General features: G+C 46.8%; 1 protein-coding gene across 9 annotated transcripts; it reads left to right on the top strand.

Annotated features, from left to right (window-relative positions):
- Positions 1–718: 718 nt before the first annotated feature.
- Positions 719–19,807, top strand: ECHDC2 (enoyl-CoA hydratase domain containing 2). Of its 9 annotated transcripts, none has more exons than XM_033114187.1 (11): positions 723–1,047; positions 6,334–6,401; positions 6,490–6,577; positions 9,022–9,108; positions 9,910–9,999; positions 10,373–10,540; positions 11,432–11,488; positions 11,655–11,842; positions 16,383–16,433; positions 17,820–17,867; positions 18,659–19,807. In XM_033114187.1, exons 1-11 carry the CDS (start codon positions 915–917, stop codon positions 18,734–18,736), a joined length of 1,056 nt encoding a protein of 351 aa, XP_032970078.1. In that variant the 5' UTR covers positions 723–914; the 3' UTR covers positions 18,737–19,807. The 9 variants fall into 9 exon arrangements, with proteins under 9 accessions (XP_032970079.1, XP_032970080.1, XP_032970078.1 ...); XM_033114186.1 differs by having other exon boundaries at positions 726–1,047; positions 9,907–9,999; XM_033114188.1 differs by lacking the exon at positions 9,022–9,108 and having other exon boundaries at positions 719–1,047; positions 9,907–9,999.
- The last annotated feature ends 120 nt before the right edge of the window (positions 19,808–19,927 follow it).

Genomic DNA, 19,927 nt, shown 5'->3' with positions numbered 1-19,927 from the left:
ACCTCCCCCCAAAAAAGAAAATTCATGTGTTGAAGTCTTACCCCTCCAGTACCTCACAATGTGACGGTATTTGGAGGTCGGGTCGTTAAAGAGGTAATCAAGTTAAAATGAGGTCATGAGAGTGGGCCCAAATCCAATATGACTGATGTCCTTGTAAGAGGAAATACCCTTTTTTTCTGGTAATGTTCTAAAAAAGTCACAGAGCTAGTGAGTGAACTTTGGTTTTCCTTTGTTTTTAGACATACATATAGTGAAATCCTCCCTCCACCCTTTATTGGTGTATGTCCCATGAGTTTCAACATATGCACCGACTCTTCTAAACTACCACTATTAACAGGATACAAGACAAATCCCAACACTCCAAAAGTTTTCCCCAGGCTACTCTTTTGTGAGTCTGGTTTCTGGCCTACCCCTGATCCGTCTCAGACCCTGCTTCAGGTCACACTCCTCATGGTAGAGAACCTAAACCAGAATGGCTGGTACTAGGTTAAAAGTGTTGTTTGTTTTTCCCGATGGCTGAGGTGGACTGGGTCTTGCACCCCTTTGGGAACTCCGGGCCCAGTTGAGTTCAATTCATGCTGGACACTTTCCTTTTGCAATAGCATATTACCGATTAAAATTTGTTCTCGCTACTTTAGCGTCTTGCTTCATCTTTGCCGGTAGGCACTATTGTTATCCCTACTTTACAGATTAAACACTGACACTTAGATAGGTTGACAGCCTTGCCTCAAATCACACAACAGAGCTGGGCTTTACCCTACCCAGGTCCCCCGATCTCCAGGAGGCGCAGGGAGCGGCGAGGGCCTCTCCGCCCGTAGGTGGAGCAATTTGCGGGGACCTCGCGGCGGAGCTGCGAGCCTTCAGTGGCAGAGGAGTGGTGGAGGCCGAGCGGCACCGACCCAGCCTGCGCCCCGATGCAGCGCGCGCTGACCAGCGCCCTGCGCCTAACACGGCCCTGGAGGCCCCTTCAGGCCTGCGGCTACGCCTCCCACGGGACCGCCAGGGACCCGGAGATCCAAGTGCGCTCCCTGGCGGGTCCGGACCAAGGTAAGTGCGCTGTCCCGGGGAGCACCCAGGAGGCGGCTGGGGTGCGCCCCGGCAGGGCTGAAGAGGGGGAAACCGAGTGCCAGCAGGGATAAGGATAAAGCAGGTCTCTCAGTGTGTTTGAGAATTTGGTCCCTAATTCCCCGCGTCCCAGTCTAGGCTTTCCAAGCCTCCGAAGGCCCGCGAGTGGGTGACCACCTTACTGGCCGCTCCAACCCTAGTTGGAGTGGGACTGTATGTCACTATCGGTCCTCTCAGTCCCCCATTCGGTGGGCTGGGCTTTGAGGAAGGGGAAAGGAATAGTCAGAGATCGGACCAGGCACCAGTACCATCAGCACCCCCCACCCCTGTCCCGAACTTTAAAAGGCCTGATATCCCTCCCGGGTCAAGGGTCCTGGCACGGTTCCTTGGGGGCTGAGGCTGCGGAGCCAATCAGGTTCTTCTTGCAAGGTCGCGAAGAAGGCAGAAGGGAGGGGAGCGCAGAGGAGGGCGCGACCCCTCGCAGCGTGTTGGCCCCTCAGCAGCTGGCGGACTTTTGAGTCCCGTTGACTCTGAGGGGAAAGTTCCCGCTGATCACTGGCAGAAAACACATTCGATTGCGTGTTGTTTTTTGTTTGTTTTGTTGTTCACACTCCTCACGCCACTGCACGTTACCGTCGCAGCAAGGCGGTCCTCTAGTCTTTACTTTCTGCCTAAGCCAATCCCCTCTTCCCTGTATTTGATGTAGCATTGTTTGTGTCTGAGTTTTAATTTACACCGATGGCATTGTACTCTACATCTCGTATTTTCTACCCCCCACCCCCAATTTGGTACTAAGTTTTGAAGAGCTGCTTTGCCATTTAAATCTAATTCCTTGCTCCCTGCTGTGGTATACTATTCCCTGGTGTGCATCCTCCACTTTTGATGGACACGTAGGGGCTGCCAGCGTCCTACTACGTCACTACGTAGGTGAGAATTTCTCTGGCTAGCTGGGATTGCCGGGTCTTAAAGATAACCCTTACTCTCATGTTTAGTTCACTGCCAAACTGGGAACAGCGTTTGCCTTGAGATAGTTATAATCATTCTCCCCACTTTACATATTAAGAAACTGGGGCACAGAGAAGTTAAGCAATTTGAACCAGGGCTGATTTCAAAACCTTTGTTCTCAACTAGGTTCTTCACGGCCTCTTCTGTACAAAAGTTAGTACATCAGTTAAAGATCATAGACCTTAGAGCTCACTTGCAAAGAGCAGAATGTTGTGTCCAGAAATGACAAGGATCAGCAGATTTACCCTCTGCCCCTGCCAGAGGGCATTTCGAAGGTGGGAGAAGGTCACTGTGGGAAGGAGATAAAGAAACCGAGGGGGAACAGTGGGAGAGGCTGAGGAGATTCCCACACAGGTGAAACAGTCCCTACCCCAAAATGATTCGCGGTCATTTGATGTTCATGTTAGCCACAGGCAGGTTGTTTTCTTCTTGGGCTGATGGCACCAGAGCATTGTCACGTTTCACCTGTTGTCCTTGAACATGGGATTATCTTGTTAACCACTCTTCACTCTTTACCGCTCTACTCCAATTTCTTCGCAGGGAGTTCATGGTTCCTCACCACACCCTGACCTTTCCATCTTCTCTCTTCTACCCATGGGTTCATGTTAAGCTGTCTCACTCCTGTATTTTGTCCTAGCTATGTCCCTAACTTGGGTCCTCTCTGCCTACATAAATCCTTCTGGAATGACTGTGCCTCATTTTCCCTTTACTTTTCACATGTTTGGACCTGTCTCCCTCATAAATTGTTAGCTCTTTGAGAATGAGGATTGCTAGCTGTTAGGCACGGCCGGAGGAGTGAGTCGTGGGAGATCAAAATTGGTCTATCAGAATTTATTTGGCGTATTTGAGCTGCAAGAAATCGGGCTAGAAAAGACCATAACCTCCCCGAGCAAAAAGGGGTATGGAGTTTTATAGGAGGAGGTAAATGAGGTTGTTCCCCCTTTAATGCTTCAGGGGGCAAGCCCTCCCTGGCCCCCAGGCTTCTGTCTGAACTGCCCAGGCCCACTGATCACAAGCCCCTAGGAGACAAACAAAGTACAAAGCAAGCCAGGACAAGATAGTTTCTACATTCCAGGCGGCTTCTCCAGGCCTAAGGCAAATACAAGGGTACAAAGCAAGACAAGATGGCTTTTAGATAACAAGGTTCCTGCTCCTGGCCTAAATATGTCCTAACACTAGCTGGATCCAGCTGTTAACTTAGGCAAATTCTCTTCTTTTCTGGCTCTCTGTTTCCCCTTCTATGTAGAAAGGAGTTGTTAAATCAGTTAGTCTCTAGACTACCTTTCAGTGGTTTTTGTTGACTCCCACCCATATCACCTAGCCTGTGGTCCAAGCCTTCCAGACAGAAGTGACCCTAGGTCAGCTGCTAAGGAAATCATCAGCCAGTGGCATGGTGGGTTTTGTAAGAGTGGGGAGGGTGTGGTACAGACCCATCCCCACTGCTGGGGCCCAGAAAGTGCGACAGGTTAGTTAGCATGTTGTTAGGCCGACAGGAAGGTCCCTGGTGGAATAAACAAAAGACAGCCGTATCTTGAAACTCCAGGTTCTGAAGTAGACCTGAGGTTATCATCTCGTAAATTCCTTTTGGCAGGACAAATGGGAGCAGATCTGAGAGACAGGAATGGGTTATTTTGTGAATCCCTTCAGGATGGGCAAACAGAGCAAACCCGACAGACAAATTCCATTAGAAGGAACCAGCCCCCTTCCCCAAAAAGGCAAGCAAAGGTATAAAAGAGCTTTTGCCTCAGTCACTGGACACCCCATTAGGGACCCCCTTCGTCTCAGGAGCTGACCCTTTGCTTTTTAATAAACTATCCTCTTTTACAACTCCTCGTCTCTCCTTGGTCCATGCTTCCATTCTTCAGTTTCACAAGACACGATGCAGGCACAAAGAAAATATTCTACATCAAAAGGGCAATGTTCCCAGGATCAGGGCTCAACTAAGAAGACAGGAACATGGCTGAGTCCTCTATTTCTCCAGGGCCTGGCACGTAGTAGTACAAATGAAATGCTGTCAGATGAAAGCATGAAAGACACCCTGCCTGACTCCACAGGGCTCCCAGTTTGGAGTTCCTAACTTGTTTGGGGTTCTAGACTTTTCCCCAGCATATGTCTTCCCTGCTCACTGTACCAACAAACTGGCTATGCACATTATATCTTTTAATCCTCATAACAATCTTTTTAGAATTTTTACTTCCAGATCAGGAAATTGAAAGTCAGAAAGGTAAAGGAACTCGCCCAAGGCTGCGGAGCTGGTGTGTGACTGAGCTGTGACTTAAGTGAAGCATTTTAAGATTTGGCAGGTAGTATTTTGAGAGGGAGATGGAAAGAGGAGATAAAGATGAAAGACCGGGCAGTGTCAACCAGTGAGAAAAGCCAGAACCAGAAAGAAAAAAAAGGAGAAAGTTTCTGTCAGTCCCAGGACTTTGTGATTTTATTAGTTTTTTCTTGCCACAGAACAAATTGCCACAAACATTGTTGCTTAAAATAACACACATTTATTATCTCATAGTTTCTGTAGGTCAGAAGTCCAGACACAACTTAGCTGGGTTCTCTGCCTCAGGATCTTACCAGGATACAATCCAGGAGTTGGCCATGGCTGTGGTCTCATCTAGACTTGACTGGGGAGAGATCTTACCTTGTTGACAGCTCCTTACCGAGCTCCTTACCGTGTTGACAGAATTCACTTCCTGTGTGTTGTAGAACTGAAGTCCTGTTTTCTTGCTGACTGTTGGCCAGCGGGCCACTCTCAGCTCCTAGAGGCTGCCCACAGTTCCTTGCCACATGACCCTCTCCATAAGCCCACGAGTTTCTCCAGTGTGCCCTAGCAACAGGCTTATAATACACTGTAACCTAACCACAGAAGTCACATCTTATCACCTTTGCCATGTAATTCAATCTACTCTTGGAAGTGACATTTTGTAACCTTAGCTGTATTCTGTTGGTTAGAAGCAATTCACAGGTCCTGTCCCACGAGAAGGGGATTCTTTAGGATGTGAACATGTGGGCCACTCTAGGTTCTCTCTGCTTACAATGACCTTGGACCTACACTTGTTTTCCTCAACTCCTCTGATGGGTTTCTCTGTATCCACCACAGTTTCTCTTCCTCAAAGTTACAACATTTTCTCTTCTGAAGCACCAGAGCTGGAGAGGGTCTTGGGGACATCTGAGTTCCTCTGTGGAACCTCCATCCAGACCTGCTGGGCTCAAATTGCTCTTTGAAGGTTTCTGGGAGGCTAAGGAAGCCCACCTAGCCTGAATATTACAGTCAGTCCTCTGTCCTGGACCACAGTTCTCTAACTCCGGACTAGAAACCTTACCTTTGAGAACCCTGAAACTTTCTTTGACCTTTCTCTGTGTCTCCGATCAACTCACACTGAGAATACCATCTTAACCAATACTGCTTGTTTCATAGACAAAGCTGAGAACATGGGAGAAGAAAAATAAGGGGCCTTTGAATGCCAGAGGATTGGTAAACACTCCTCTAGTGCACCCCTGACATTTTAGAGGAGAGGTAATGGTCCCTGCCCAGAGCTGCTATTTCTTCCCCATACCTGGCCAGGATTTTGGGGATGAGTTGAGGCCAGAGTGGGGTACAAAGGCCCGACTTTTGGGGGGCCCTGTGTTACTAAACATTGGACTTTATTTTGATGAAAAGGGGAGGGACATGGTTGGATTTGGGTTAGAAAGATAACTCTGACCAAATGAAGGAACGAATGCAGAGGGAGAAGGGGGAGCAAGACTGAGGACAAGAGGGCCACCTGGGTGATCCATGTAATTGAGAAAAGAGCCCGTACCAGATTAGTCACTGCAAGGAGGGATATGAGCTTAAAGATCTGAGATTTAAGAGGTTGAATTGTCAGGTGTCAGAGACTGAGTAAATTTCATGGGTAAGGGATAAGGAGGCAGGCAACACAACAGACTTCTGAGTTAACAGTGAGGTCATTTGCTCACCAAGAGAGGAGAAAGATTGATCATTTTTGGACATGCTGGTTGTGATATCAAGTGGACAGTTGGATATTCAGACTCAGAGCTCAGAGGAGAGCTCCGGGCTGGCCAGGTGTGCTGGGCTGCCCTGCCCTGGGGATATAGGAGGCAAGCACACTGGAGGTGACGAAGGAGAAGGGGCAGATGAGCAAGCCCAGTCAGGAAAACTGAGGCCTGTGTGTGTGTGACTTTTCCAAGCCATACAGGCTGCCCAAGCCCCCAGCCCAGGAGTGAGCAAACCAGGTGACTCACCCTAGGCTGCCCGGTCCCCTGCAGGAATCACTGAGATTCTGATGAACAGACCACGTGCCCGCAATGCCCTGGGAAATGTCTTGGTCAGCGAGGTGAGAAAGGGCGGAATACCAGGGAGGGCTGGGGCCGGGGCTGGGCCGGGGCTGGGCAGGGAGGTATCTGACGAGATCTTCTCTGCAGCTGCTGGAAGCTCTGGCCCAGCTGAGGGCAGATCGGCAAGTGCGTGTTCTGATCTTCAGAAGTGGAGTGAAGGGTGTGTTCTGTGCAGGTGGGTTTCCCTGCTCCCCTGCCCCGACCCTGGGGCTCAGCTGAGCTCCCACCAGCCTGTAGGGGTTGGTGGGAGGAGTTAGGTCAGCTCTAGCATAGGACCCACTCCCATTTTACAGATGTGAACTCAAAGACTCAGGTCAAATTCCTTGCCTAGGGTTACATAATTAATAAGAGGTAGAACAGAATTTAGTTTGAACTTGACCCCTCTGACCCTCCTTAATCTTTTGGCTACATCATGCTGTGTTCTGACCCTTCATTGAGGAAATGAGGAAACTGAGTCCAAAGACGTTCACAAGGTCAGTGGCCAATACCAGACTCGTGCCCCTTTGCCCAGTCCGTCATCAAAGCTCTCCACTATCCCTGCACCGTCCGGTCCTCACAACTGGGCAAGCGCAACGAACTTCTGTTTCAAAGGCTGGAAATACCACATCCGAGACCCACAACAAGCAAGTCAATGAGAGCAGCTAAGAACCTAAGCCGGGATGGTTGGGGAGAGGGGAATGGGGGTCACTGCAGAGGTGGGAAGTGGTTGTGAAGGGGGAGCATGATTTCCAGTCTTCAAGGGGACATGGCTCAGTCCCCAGGTCTGAGCTGCTGGGAATCATGGTGCCCAGCTTGTAGTCCACCCTTGTCCAGCCCTGGCAGGACCAGGATGCAGACCAGTCTGCCTGACCCAGCGGCCCTGGCTCTGAGGCTCTCCCCCCACTCTGGCCTCTTCCTTATCTCCATCTCTGTCTGGCCTCCACTGTCAAGGTCACTTCATGCCCCCTGTAGTAGTACCACTACTCACTATCCCAGGTAAGCACAGGGAAGTAGGCGGGCTGCCAGAAGTCTGGGTCTGCCCCCAACTTGCTCTGGAATCCTGAGCTAGTCTCTGCTCCTCTCTGGCCTCAGTTTCCCCATCTGTCACTGAGGGGCTGGAACTAACCAAAGATTTCCAAGAGCTCTCCCAGCTCTGACGTCATGTGGTCTAGGACTTGAAGAGACTATACGCATCCCCACGCCCCCCTCAGCCCCTACCATCTATCTGGCCTCTGATGGCCCTACCACGGTCACTGCTCTCACCCAGGTCCTTGCCCACCTTTGTGCCCCTCTATCTGGCACTCACTTTTCCTTTCTCGTCTTCCTTGACCCCTCAGCCTCCTTGGCCCCACTTACCCCCTCCTTTTGAAAAGTAATCAATTATAATGTGATGTATGTCCATTATTTCTCAGTAAAACTGGGAAAAAGCAATACATTTTTATTTTATATATTTTTTAAATTGTGGTAAATATATACATTATAGTTTACATTTTGAACTATTTTTAAGTGTAAAATTCAGTGGCATCAAGTACATTCACAAGGTTGTGCAACTATCACTATTCATTTCCAGAAATTTCTCATCATCATAAACTTTGTGCTCATTAAGCAATCCCTTCCCATGCCCCCTTGTCCCCAGCCCATGTAACCTCTGGTCTACTTTCTATTTCTAAGAATTTGCCTATTCTAGGTACCGCATACAAGTGGAATCACACATTTGTCCTTTTGTGTCCGGCTTATTTTACTTGGCATGACGTCCTCAAGGTTCATCCATGTTGCAGCATGGATGAATCAGAACGTTGTTCCTTTTTATAGCTGAGTAATATGCCATTGTGTACATACACATTTTGTTCATCCATCCATCCATTGATGGACACTGAGTTGGTTACACCTTTTGGTTATTGTGAGTAATGCTGTTATGAACATTGGTGTGCAGATATGAGTCCTTGCCTTCAATTCTTTTGGATATATCCCTTAGGAATGGAATTACTGGATCACAGTAATTCTACATTTAACTTTTTGAGGAACCACCAAAATGTTTTCCACAGCAACTGCATCATTTTACAAGCCCACCAGCAATGCACCAGTGTTCTCCAAACCCACACTTGTTTTGTGTTGTGATTGTTTATAATAGCCATCCTCATAGGTGTGAAGTGCTTTCTCATTGTGGTTTTGATTTACATCTCCCTAATGACTAATAATGTTGAGCATCTTTTTATGTGCTTAGTGGCCATTTGTGCATCTTCTTTGGAGAAATGTCTACTCAACTCTTTGTTCTTTGTGGGTTTTTTTGTTGTTGAGTTGTAGGTGTTTATATATCCTAGATATTAATCCCATATCAGATATGGGATTTTCCAATATTTTCTTCCATTCTGTAGGCTACTTTTCACTCTCTGATAGTGTCCTTTGATGGACAAGTTTTTAATTTTGATGAAATCCAATTTTTCTTTCTGTTATTGTTGCACCTCTCCTTTTTTAACCTCCTCCCCCTTTTCCTTCCTGGCTTCCCTGATTATGCTTTCCTGGTGTTTCTCCTCCCTTTCTGGCTGCTTCTCAAGTCTCCTTTGCTGGATCCTTTAACAGCTTAGGACTCAATAATGGGTTATTTCTCAAGGGCTGTCACCTACCCTTCATCATCTGCAGGTGCAGACCTGAAGGAGCGGGAGCAGATGAGTGAGGTGGAAGTGGGGGTCTTTGTCCAGCGGCTCCGAGGCCTGATGAATGAGATTGGTGAGGGTCCTGGAATCGGGCAGAGGGAGGCATTCAGGGGCCCTGCTGATCCCAGCCCCACCCACCATCCTCTACTCTAAAGAGAAGACAGTTTCTGTTGTGAGCTCTGTGGAGAGACAAGTGACAAGAGTTCAGAGGGCATTTCTCTCAGAGGGCTGGCTCCTCAGCCTTTGTGCCCTGCTAGTTCCGTCCCCTCACCCCCACCCCTCCATGCCACCCTTCTCCCTGCCTTCAAGCATGGGTACCCCAGAGGAGTCAAGGTTCACGAAGCATGCTTCCAGGCTTTCCCAATTGCTGTTTCTTTTGTCTGGAATATCACTCTTTAGCCACGTGAACTTTTTATTCATCCTTGAAGGCCACTCGTGCCTCCTCTAGGAAGCCTCCTCTGACCCTTACTCCAAGCTTCCTTTATGAGAGCACTCACGCTGGGTCATCACTGCCTGTTTATAGGTCTTCCCATGTTTTGTTCAATTCTGTGTTCCCAGCACCCAGCACAGGGCTTGGCACACAGAATGAGAAGGAAGAGCAGAATGGCCAGTCCCAGGGTGGCCAGCAGATGGGGGCCTGAGCAGGGATCATCCAGCCCACCTCCCCACTCTGGTTCCCCACCTGATCCCACACCTTACCCCAATGGGAAAGCCACCTTCTAAAATAACCTGGCTGAGATGCCAGGTGAGGCCCCCAAACCTGGGACCAATGAGGCCCTCTGTCCCAACCAGCTAGCCCCTCCCCAACCTTGAGCCCCTGTCCTGATCCTGCCAGGGCTTTCACAGGCTGAGCCCTTCTTTGTCTCCACAGCAGCCTTCCCTACACCCACCATTGCAGCTATGGATGGGTTTGCCTTGGGTGGAGGCCTGGAACTTGCCCTGGCCTGTGACCTCCGAGTAGCAGGTACCGGGCAGGGGGAGAGGTGGGACGGGGTGGGGAGGGACGGGTTAGTGAAACAGGGTATGTCTGGGGATTCTACAAAGTCAGCCACTGCTCTTGGTTTTCCAACCAACAGCAGAACTAAAGGCAAGGTGGGGGACACAGAGGGAGTTCAGGCAGAAGTCGGTTCCCCTCCTGCTTCAGCCCGACTGCTATAGAACACGTCACCTCTCAGCACCAGGTTCCCTCATCTCAGGAATGCTTCTACCAAGCCCAGAGCCAGTACTGACAGGACAGCAAACAGTGCAGAGAGGGAAGGCCAAGGGGGACAAAGTTTAGTTGTTTAACCTTCCAGTTCTGTCCAAACTAGCTTTATTTATCATGTTTTTGACAAAAGGTCAGCCACGGAAACAGTCTGTCAGCCCAGATAATCACCAACATACCTGGGCAGGAACATTGCCCTCTGGTTCATTGGCACCAGCCAAGGTTTGGCGCTTTGAAGAACGGAGGGAAGGGATGAAGAAGGCAATAGATCGCATTTCAACCTTACTGACTTGGTGGTTAGGTGAGATCTTCTCGGAGGCAGTTAGGAAAAGTCTGAGTGCCGTCAATGGTGAGACTCTTCCCCTCTGTTTTCTCCTGCCACCGCAGGAAGAACATTTAAAAATGTGTAACTCCAGGCATTTAAAAGTAGCTTTTATCTACACAATGCATATCAAAGAGAAGGCATCAAAGTATCAGTCAGGTCATAGCCCCAACTCTGTTTCTCACCCGCCCATGTTTAAGGCAACTAACTTGCAGTTCTGGCAACAGGAGAGAGTGGACGTAAAACCCCTCATAGGCAGGAGTGATGGCCGTTCCCTCCTGCGGACACTGCAGGGTTCAGATGGCCTGTGCTGAGGGAATTCGAGAGAAGCCTGTGGCATGGGACACTCAAGGGCTTCTCAGACAAAGGAGAACTTGAAAAGAGGATGTGGACTGGAATACAGAAATTTCAGTCTGATGAAAAGCTAGGAGGAATAACTGGTGGGAGCAGGAATCACTGACACTCTAGTCCAGACAAGAGCAAAAGTACATGAGGCAAAGAATCCATGAATCCAGACACAGGTACTGGGTACTTTCCAGGAACCCCTTTCTTGTTCCCAGCACCAGTACCTCATTTGATCCTTAGCAGCTCTCTGAAGCAGGCCCACGGGGGGTAGTCATCTTTTATCCACCTACAAGGTAGGGTAAGAAGGGTAAGAGATATGCCTGGTGATGCACTCCTCCACCAGTGGGGAGGTAGGATGAGGGCCTGGGCTTCCTGATCTGCAGGTGGGGGGTCTTCCAAAGAGCCAGACCATGAAGGAAGTGGTTGGCTGGAGTGGTGAGCAGAGCCCAGAAGTGGGTGTCTCTTCTCCCCAAGGATTGACACTGGAGGAGAGGGTGGGGGCTTCACTTTGTTCTCTTCAAACAGCTTCCTCAGCTGTCATGGGGCTGATCGAGACCACCCGAGGGCTCCTCCCAGGAGCAGGTAACAAACCTCACCCACAGCACCAGTCCTTCTCTACCTGCTCAATTTCACTCGATCCCATCCTAACTCAATCTGCTTCCGAGAAGTCTTGGCTAACTCCCAGCCCGGGCCTTCTCTGGGCTCCCACTTCCCATACTGATTGACCACTCCCATTCCATCCTGGCAGGAGGGACTCAGAGGCTGCCTCGATGCCTAGGGGTGGCCCTGGCAAAGGAGCTCATCTTCACGGGCCGACGACTGAGTGGGGCGCAAGCGCAGGCCCTGGGGCTGGTGAACCACTCTGTGGCCCAGAATGAGGAGGGGAACGCCGCCTATCACCGGGCACGAGAACTGGCCCAGGAGATCCTGCCCCAGGTGTGGTGGCAGTCCAGCACAGGCCTATGCCACGCGGACACACGTGTGGGGAGGCCAGGGTGACCCATGGGACCACACAAGATGCATTCACCTAGACTTATAAATATAAAATTAACCCTCTTTGGAGTTTCTGCATCCATTCAGCCATCCAGGAAACAAAATTAAATCAAATTTTAAGGTAAAATGAAAAGTTAATTCTGAGAGACTGGAATCAAGTAGGCTTGAAAATCCTCAGACCAGCACCAGAACTTTCTGAGACGGTGGAAATGTTCTGTGCCTGTGCTGTTCACTAAAGCAGCCTCTGGCCACATGTAGTTATTTAAATTTAAATGTAAAATTTTAGTTTCTCAGTTACACTTCCCACATTTCAAACGCTAATAGCCACATGTGGCTCGTGCTTACTATATTGAACAGTACAACATTAAAATGTCCCCAAAACTGAAAAAGCAAGATTCTAAAGCAAATAAACTACGAGCCCTTCTTTCTGACCATACTGCATGGTAGAGAAAGTTTTGAAACACATCACGTAGGATATGTTAAGACCTATTCATTACTAACAATTGTCACCCCAATAAATTAAAAAAAAAAAAAGATCCATTCATTTTTTTAAATCCTCACATACCCTCTGAGCGTAATCTCACAAAAGGTTGAGAGACCCAGGGAATAGGTTTAGGCCCTGCCTACGGTAATCCTACCAGCTGCCAGACCCAAAGTCTGCAGCAGGACCCAGGATCTGGCTGATGGGTTCTCTAAGGGCCTGAGCGGCTCTGCTGCCTTCTCATAACTCCACAAGTACCCAGAGGGAGGTCCCGAGTTTCCATAATGATATGGAAGCAGCTGAAATGGAGCCATGTTTTACTGACTTATAATAAATACTCCTTAGCCCATACGGAGCATCTCCCATCCATCCGACACAATCCTAGGTACTTGTGCAGTGCCTCAATTATTACTAGAACAATCCAGTTGAGTTGATTATTCTCATGGTATTTATGATATAACAGACCCAGAAAGGTTAAATGGCTTGCTCATCAAAGTCACCAAAAGTGACCGCAAGTGTCTATTACCAGAAAGACAATACTGGTATTTTATTCTAAGAGTGCATAATATGTACAAAATTTCCTAAAACTATGAAACTATTTAATGCATTTCAAATAAAACATTTACAAATATGTTACAAAGCAAAAAATGTCCATAAAAACATTAACCATACATTAATATTAACAGATAAAAGCATTTGAATTAATCATAAAAATAATTCTCTGCCTATTTAAATAATCCTACCTCTTTTTATAACTTCGCGATCTGTGAGGGCAGGGGCTATGAACTTTTAAAAACTGATGGTGAGTTTAGTTTAAAAGAAACCATTTATTTTATCTTTTTTCCCCCCAAGTTTCATCACATATAAACAGAGAGTCTAATGCTACTACCAGGACAATTTTAATGCTGTCATGTTCCTATTATACTTGGTCAGAAAGTCTGGAATAGGAAACTCTTGTGACTCAAGGTAGATGCTGATTTCTGATTTTGCACTCCCACAGAGGGGGGTCCTATCTAGCAAGACTTGTAGACTGTAGGTTTGTGTTTTTCTGTATGAACTGAATAGCTGGGTCTTTGAGCTTGACTCAAGATGATTCCTATTTCAGATTTTTGAATATACTGAAATAATGGTATTCCACTAACATTAAGTTCTAGTATTTCAGTACTTAAAGCAGCTTTGCATACCAAAACACCAGCAACCAGAAACTAGTACTACAAAGTTCACTAATCCCAATGCTGGGACTTTTGATGCAACCTGAAAAACAAACCTTCAACTTCCAGTTGAGTTACTGGGTGCCCAAGACGAGAGGATTTCCGGAGGGGTGAGTGCCAGGGATGGTGTGGTAGACGGCTGCCCTCTAGTGGACAAACCACCAAGACTAGGGAGTCCAATGGTTCCAGACATAAGGCCCCAAAAAGATTTTTAAATAAATGCACGGCTTGCAACTTACCACTCAAATTTTCCCCCTAAATAGTAAATAGACATTATACTTTGAATATAGATTTGGCTATTTTCTACTTGAACATACTGTGGCCACAGTCTGACCCACTGTTCTCATTTCCAAATAATGTGAAATTATCATGTCTACTAATTCTCATATATATATATCTGTACATTTAGAAACAGAAACATGTTAACACACATATACAGTATATTAAAACTATCTATATAATTTTACATTTTCTTTGGTGAGAAATCAGTTTCTTTATTGGTTACCTAAATAAGAGTAATATATGACAAGCAAATCAAATAGAATAGATGAATAAGAAGGGCATAGGTAAAAATGAAACGTAGAGTGTCCCAGGTGACCCTGTTTACCTGGGGCTGACCCAGTTAAAAGTAAAAGACCTATGTCCTGGTAACCCTTCTGTCATGAGCAAACTGGACCAACTGGTCACCCAAACAGCTCTCAATTCCCCAATCCTTTTCCCCAGAGATGACCACTGTTAACAGTATGAATATTCGTCCAGAAATTCTTATTGCATATATAAGTAATGCAAAAATACTCATATATTTAAATAACTCTAAATTCCTTTTAAGAATGGTTTAGGGGACAAGAAACACACCTTCAGAGGCTAATCCAGTTCTAAGGGACAGTTAAAATACATGAAGTTAAAATACGCATAGTAAAAAATTCAAACAGTATGAAGTATAAAACAAAAAGTGAAGTTCTCTATTCTCCTGACCCTTCTCCCCAAAGGCATGTCATACCAGCACCTTTTACATAAACGGAATAATATACATATATTGTACATATATCATACATAGTAAGAACCTTGTTTTTTTCCACCTAATATCTTGGAGTTTCCCATTTCAGCATATACTTATTGACCTCATTCTTTTAAAAAAAACTGCACACTTTTTCATTCATGGTCTGGATGTGCCATGTTTCCCCGAAAATAAGACCTAGCTGGACAATCAGCTCTAATACAACTTTTAGAGCAAAAATTAATGTAAGACCCAGTCTTAGTTTACTATAAGACCCGGTCTTATCTAACATAAGACCGGATGTTATATTAATTTTTGCTCCAAAAGACACATTAGAGCTGATTGTCCAGCTAGGTCTTATTTTCGGGGAAACACGGTCTATTATTTATATATTATAATTATATTACCGGGTCTTATATTATAGTAAAATAAGACTGGTCTTATATGAATTTTTGCTCCAAAAGACGCATTAGAGCTGACTGTCCAGCTAGGTCTTATTTTCGGGGAAACATAGTATTAGTGTACTTCTGGAAGTACATCTGTAGGGTCGATTCCTACATGGAGTTGCAACATTGAAGAGCATGTGCATCTAACATTTGCCAGTTTTTGCCAAATTGCCCTCCTAAAGTTTCGTACCAATTTATGAATAATATATGCAAATATCTATTTCTTTATCTCAGCCAATAGTGGGCATTACCAACATTTTACTATTGACCTAGTGTAAGGTGAAAGGAGCACCTGTTTTGGTTTGCATTTTTTAAGAGTAAAGCTGAGAACCCGTGTTTATATTTCTTTTCCTGTGAATTAACTACCTTTTCATACCCTTATGAATGTTTGTTAAAAGAAATTATACTAGCTTTTTATAAATCAAGGAAATTCATCTGTGTAAGTATCACAAATATATTTTACCAGTTTTTGACTTTCTTTTATTTGTGGTATTTTTCCCAATCTGAAGTTCTTCTTTTTTTTTTAACTAGAACTTTTTCATTTATAGCTTCTATGCTAACAAACTTTAAAAATCATTCTTTTTCTGATAAAGTCTTACAAAAACTTCGAACATTACAATATGAATAGTATAGGAAGTAAATGCATTCCTTGCCTGGAAGCGGGCTGGGGATGGAGTACCAGGCCTTCTGTGGCACAAGCAAATGGGAAGCAAGACCAGTGAAGCAAAAATGGCCACTTTCATGCTTTTGCTTCCAAGTGGCTGTGCAAAATGCTGCCCCTCACCTTTGGGATTGCAACCCGGGTCTGTCTGATTCCAAAGCCCAAGTTCCCAATTCTGACCATTTTTGCCTCTGCTGAGGTGAAACTTGCTTGCAGTGGAGGTTTGCATTTGCTGAGATGAGAGGGGTAGAGAAAGGGAGCAGCAGTGGGACAGGTGACTAGGAATCAAATCCAAACTTCATGACTGACTCACTGGATAGATGTGGCCAAATGCTTCACCTCCCTGAGCCTCAATTAAAGATGGCACCGTCCTGGAAAGGTGGGTAGCACCATTAGACAAGTCTGCGGGTAGAAAAGCACTTCGTAAATTGCAGTATCTTGTAGGAATGTATTACAGGACAAGAACACAAGGTGGTCAGGATTGGAAGGGTCAGGGATCAGTCAGGTTTCCTTCATCACAGAAAAGGAGCATCCACTGAGAACTAGTAGGTGCTAACACTAATGAAACAGAACAGCTGGAACTCTGTCTCCCTGTCCATGGAACTATGCCTTTCTTTATTGCAGCCCCCCACCCCCCACGGCATCAGCATTGATTGCCCCCTCAACCAAGCCTTTTCTTTTCCCTAGGCCTCCATTGCTGTGCGGCTGGGCAAAGTAGCCATTGATCGAGGAATGGAGGTGAGAGGGTTCTGATCAGGGCTTGGGTCCCCTAAAGTTAGTGGGGTGGCTGAGAGGTGGCAAGTGCTTTCATAGCTCGCACAGACTGACAGCACAGCTGGAAAGAACTCAGGAGCTGCACTCTTGTAACAGAGTCTGACCTCTCTCTTTTTGTGTCTTAGTTTACCCATCTACAAAATGGAAAGTTGGCCAGGTGATATTCCAAATTACATTTTATCCTCGTCTCTCTCCCTTGGAGAGAGGAGGAAAATGGCGTTCCAAAAGGGTAAATGACTTATCCCGGGCCACAGAACCGTAAGAACCCAGGTCTGTATGGCTCCCAGTCCATGTTATTGGGTTTGTGCTAGTGGTCAGTGACGTGGCCTCAAGGACAGGGCTCAGGGTGGGGCTGGGGCAGCTAATCTATCCCTAGATATCAACTTACTTGATTGATTCACCACACAATGATTCTAGAGCTGAGCTGGGAACTGAGACACAGACAGAAATCAAATATGGTCACTGCCTCCAGGGAGGGGCGGGGGCAGATACAGATCCAAATCACTAATAAAAAGCTAGGGGTACCAAGCAGAAATCCTGGAGAGGTTCGAGCTGTGCTGTCCCACTGGGTAGTGCTGGGTTAGAGAATGTTTTCTAGGGTTCGGCTTTGGGAAGGATGAGAATTCCAGAGAAAGGGAAAAGTATGAGCAAAAGCACAGTTGCATAAATAAGCAACTGGACTCAATGGGAATAAGGGGTGAATGAGACAACACAGCACGGAAGTTAGGGGCGCAGGCTCTGGCTGGACCGTCTCGGTTCAAAGGCCTGCTTTTCCACATACTGTTGTGATCTTAGACAAATTACTTGACCTTTCTATGCCTCCAATTTCTCAGCTACAGAGTAGGGATAATAACCCTTGCCATGAAAAGTGAGTTTACACATACATACATGGGCACGTCTCTTAGAACAGTGCTTAGAAGAGGTAGTAAGCATTGGGCAGTAGAGGCTGGGAAGCTGCCAGGGCCAGGTCATAAAAGCCCAGGAGCTTATTCCTGAGGGCAATGGCAAGCCTGGAATGTTCACTAACGAGGATGAAAGGAGGTGTGGTGAGGCAGCCCAGGAGCTGTGCAAACACAGCTCATCCACACTCTCCTTTGCTCTACAGGCTGTGTGTAACCCTCCCCATTACTCTCACAGCCCCCATTTGTCCTAGCACTGTTTTATTAGTTACGGTGTTTCCTCTCCAGGTAAGGCATTCCTTATCAGATTCGTCTCTTTTCATGATTGATGTACAGTAAGCCACTAATTCTTTGCTGGAGGGAACAGTATAGGCAGTAGGGTGGGCTGGCTCCCAGTACAGACGGAGGTGGACAAGATCAGGCTGATCCAAGTACCACTTTTTTCTCGCAGGTGGACATTGCATCAGGGATGGCCATTGAAGGGATGTGCTATGCCCAGGTACGTGGCGGCTGTGAATGCTTGTAAGCAGAGCCCAGGCCACCCAGAGTGTGGGGCTTGTGCAATACATGACCAATGTAGTAGGTTCCTCCCAACCCAGAGTCACACGCTATGCCACTCACTGCTCACAATTAGCCTGGAGTGATCCCAGGGGAACCACACTGCTTCTCTCTGGGACTATTTCCTCAACCATCTCATGGTGGTATACCCTGCCCCATTTAGCGACCAAAGAATCACAGAACACAGAGTTACTTGACACTGAAGAATGGCTTCCTCTGTACAGTGGCCTCTGAGAGGCCAGGCCACAGGTGGGATGTCAAGGCCTCGGTTATAGACTGCAGGCTGTGTGTGTTCAAAGGTGGCAAACCTGTGGCTGACCTACTGAGCCCTGACTCATGAGTAAGTAAAACATACTAACCTCCAGGTTAATAAATACCCCAAATACTCCTAAACAGGAAGTCTTGGGATTTGCAGGGCCTGGTGTGATGAGCTACACATCAGGAGTCAAAGCCAAATCTCTTATTGCAGAGCCTCCTGTCAGACTGCTGCAGGAGACTGTAAGTCTCTGGAGGCATGTAAGCAGTGTGCAAGCAGAGGCTGATGTTGACAAGCCAGATTCATGACAGGCGGCCTGCCTTTCCCAGGAGACTAAGGAGCCACAGAGGCTCATACCTTCCCATGGCCCAACACCAGAGTCCAGAAACAATGTTGTCATGGGCTGGACAAACTTGAGCAATTTACTGGCCTCTGGCCCCGCTCCCCTGCAATCTAATATTCTGTTGTTGTTTCAGAACATCCCTACCCGAGACCGGCTAGAGGGCATGGCAGCCTTCAGGGAGAAGCGGCCCCCCAGATTTGTGGGCGAGTGACGCCCATTTAACCTTAAGCATATGGGAGATGCATGCCTTAAAAGGCAGGATCCAGAAGGAAAATTTGAAGTGCGACTGCCCTCCTTATTTCAGCTCTGGGCTTCAGTTTCCTCACAAGGACAATGATGGATGTGAAATGATTGGTATGGAGCCTGGTACTAAGGTGCTAGCCATGCCACCTCCTGCTGCCTTCACTATTCCTCACCCTGGCTAGATGATCACTGAGGTCAGGTTTGCTTTGGAGAATACCTGTCTCTCCCTACACAAATGATAAATTAAAACTGGAACTTTGTATTGTTGGCTGTCAGCCTGATCTTTGCCTCTCAGTTATCAGGTACTCACCAGAGATGGCAGAAGTTGTAAGACACCCCCCTACCCCATTTCTAACTCTGTTCAATAGAAATCATAAGGAAACCCTGGTAGTGGTTGAGTAGGTGCCAGGAACCAGACTGCAGATCCCAGCTCTCTAGCAGTTACTCATTGTGTCACTTCATCTGCAAAATGAAACTGTTGTGAGGATTTTAAAAAAAAAGCCTCATGTTCAATAAATGTGAGTTATTATTAATGGACAACGCTCTTGTGAGAACCAAATGAAATCATCACTGTGAAAACCTCTTGTAACCTACAGGGTGGCAAGGCAAATCTTTGATGGCTGCATAAAACAGACTTCAGGAGCACTGAGAAGGGAGCAATAAACTCTGGTGGAGAGAATGGAGGGTGAGGAAACGGGCAGGTCACACTGTAGTTGAAGCCTGAAGGATTAATAGGCATTTGAGGTAAAGAAGAGGAAGGTTGAGGGAACAGTATGAGCACAGGGGAACAGAGGATGACACACTTAGGAAGAAAGGAGGGCTGACATGCACATCTACACACTCATTTCAGTAGCCGTTCTGTACCGAGGCAGGGGAAGAGAAGGCTGCATCTTAAACTGTGGTCTTGTGGTCATTCTTTACCTGATCTAAGCTCTCTGCCTGAGCTTCCTTACCCTAGGCCCAGCCTAGAGTCACTAAGCCCTGGCCATGGACACATACCAGTAACATTAATTTGCTAATAAATACAAATGTAGCTCAAGGCTGTGCTCATTTCCTGGAATGGAGAGTTAACACAGAAAAGCCTAGAACAACAGCTCATGAGCTGTTAACTACTCAGGAAAGTAACAACCTTACTGAACTTCCTTTTTCTCATCTGTTA

The sequence above is a fragment of the Rhinolophus ferrumequinum genome, chromosome 9, assembly GCF_004115265.2.
Source record: "Rhinolophus ferrumequinum isolate MPI-CBG mRhiFer1 chromosome 9, mRhiFer1_v1.p, whole genome shotgun sequence".
Lineage (NCBI taxonomy): Eukaryota > Metazoa > Chordata > Mammalia > Chiroptera > Rhinolophidae > Rhinolophus > Rhinolophus ferrumequinum.
This window is presented reverse-complemented; position numbering and strand designations above follow the sequence as displayed.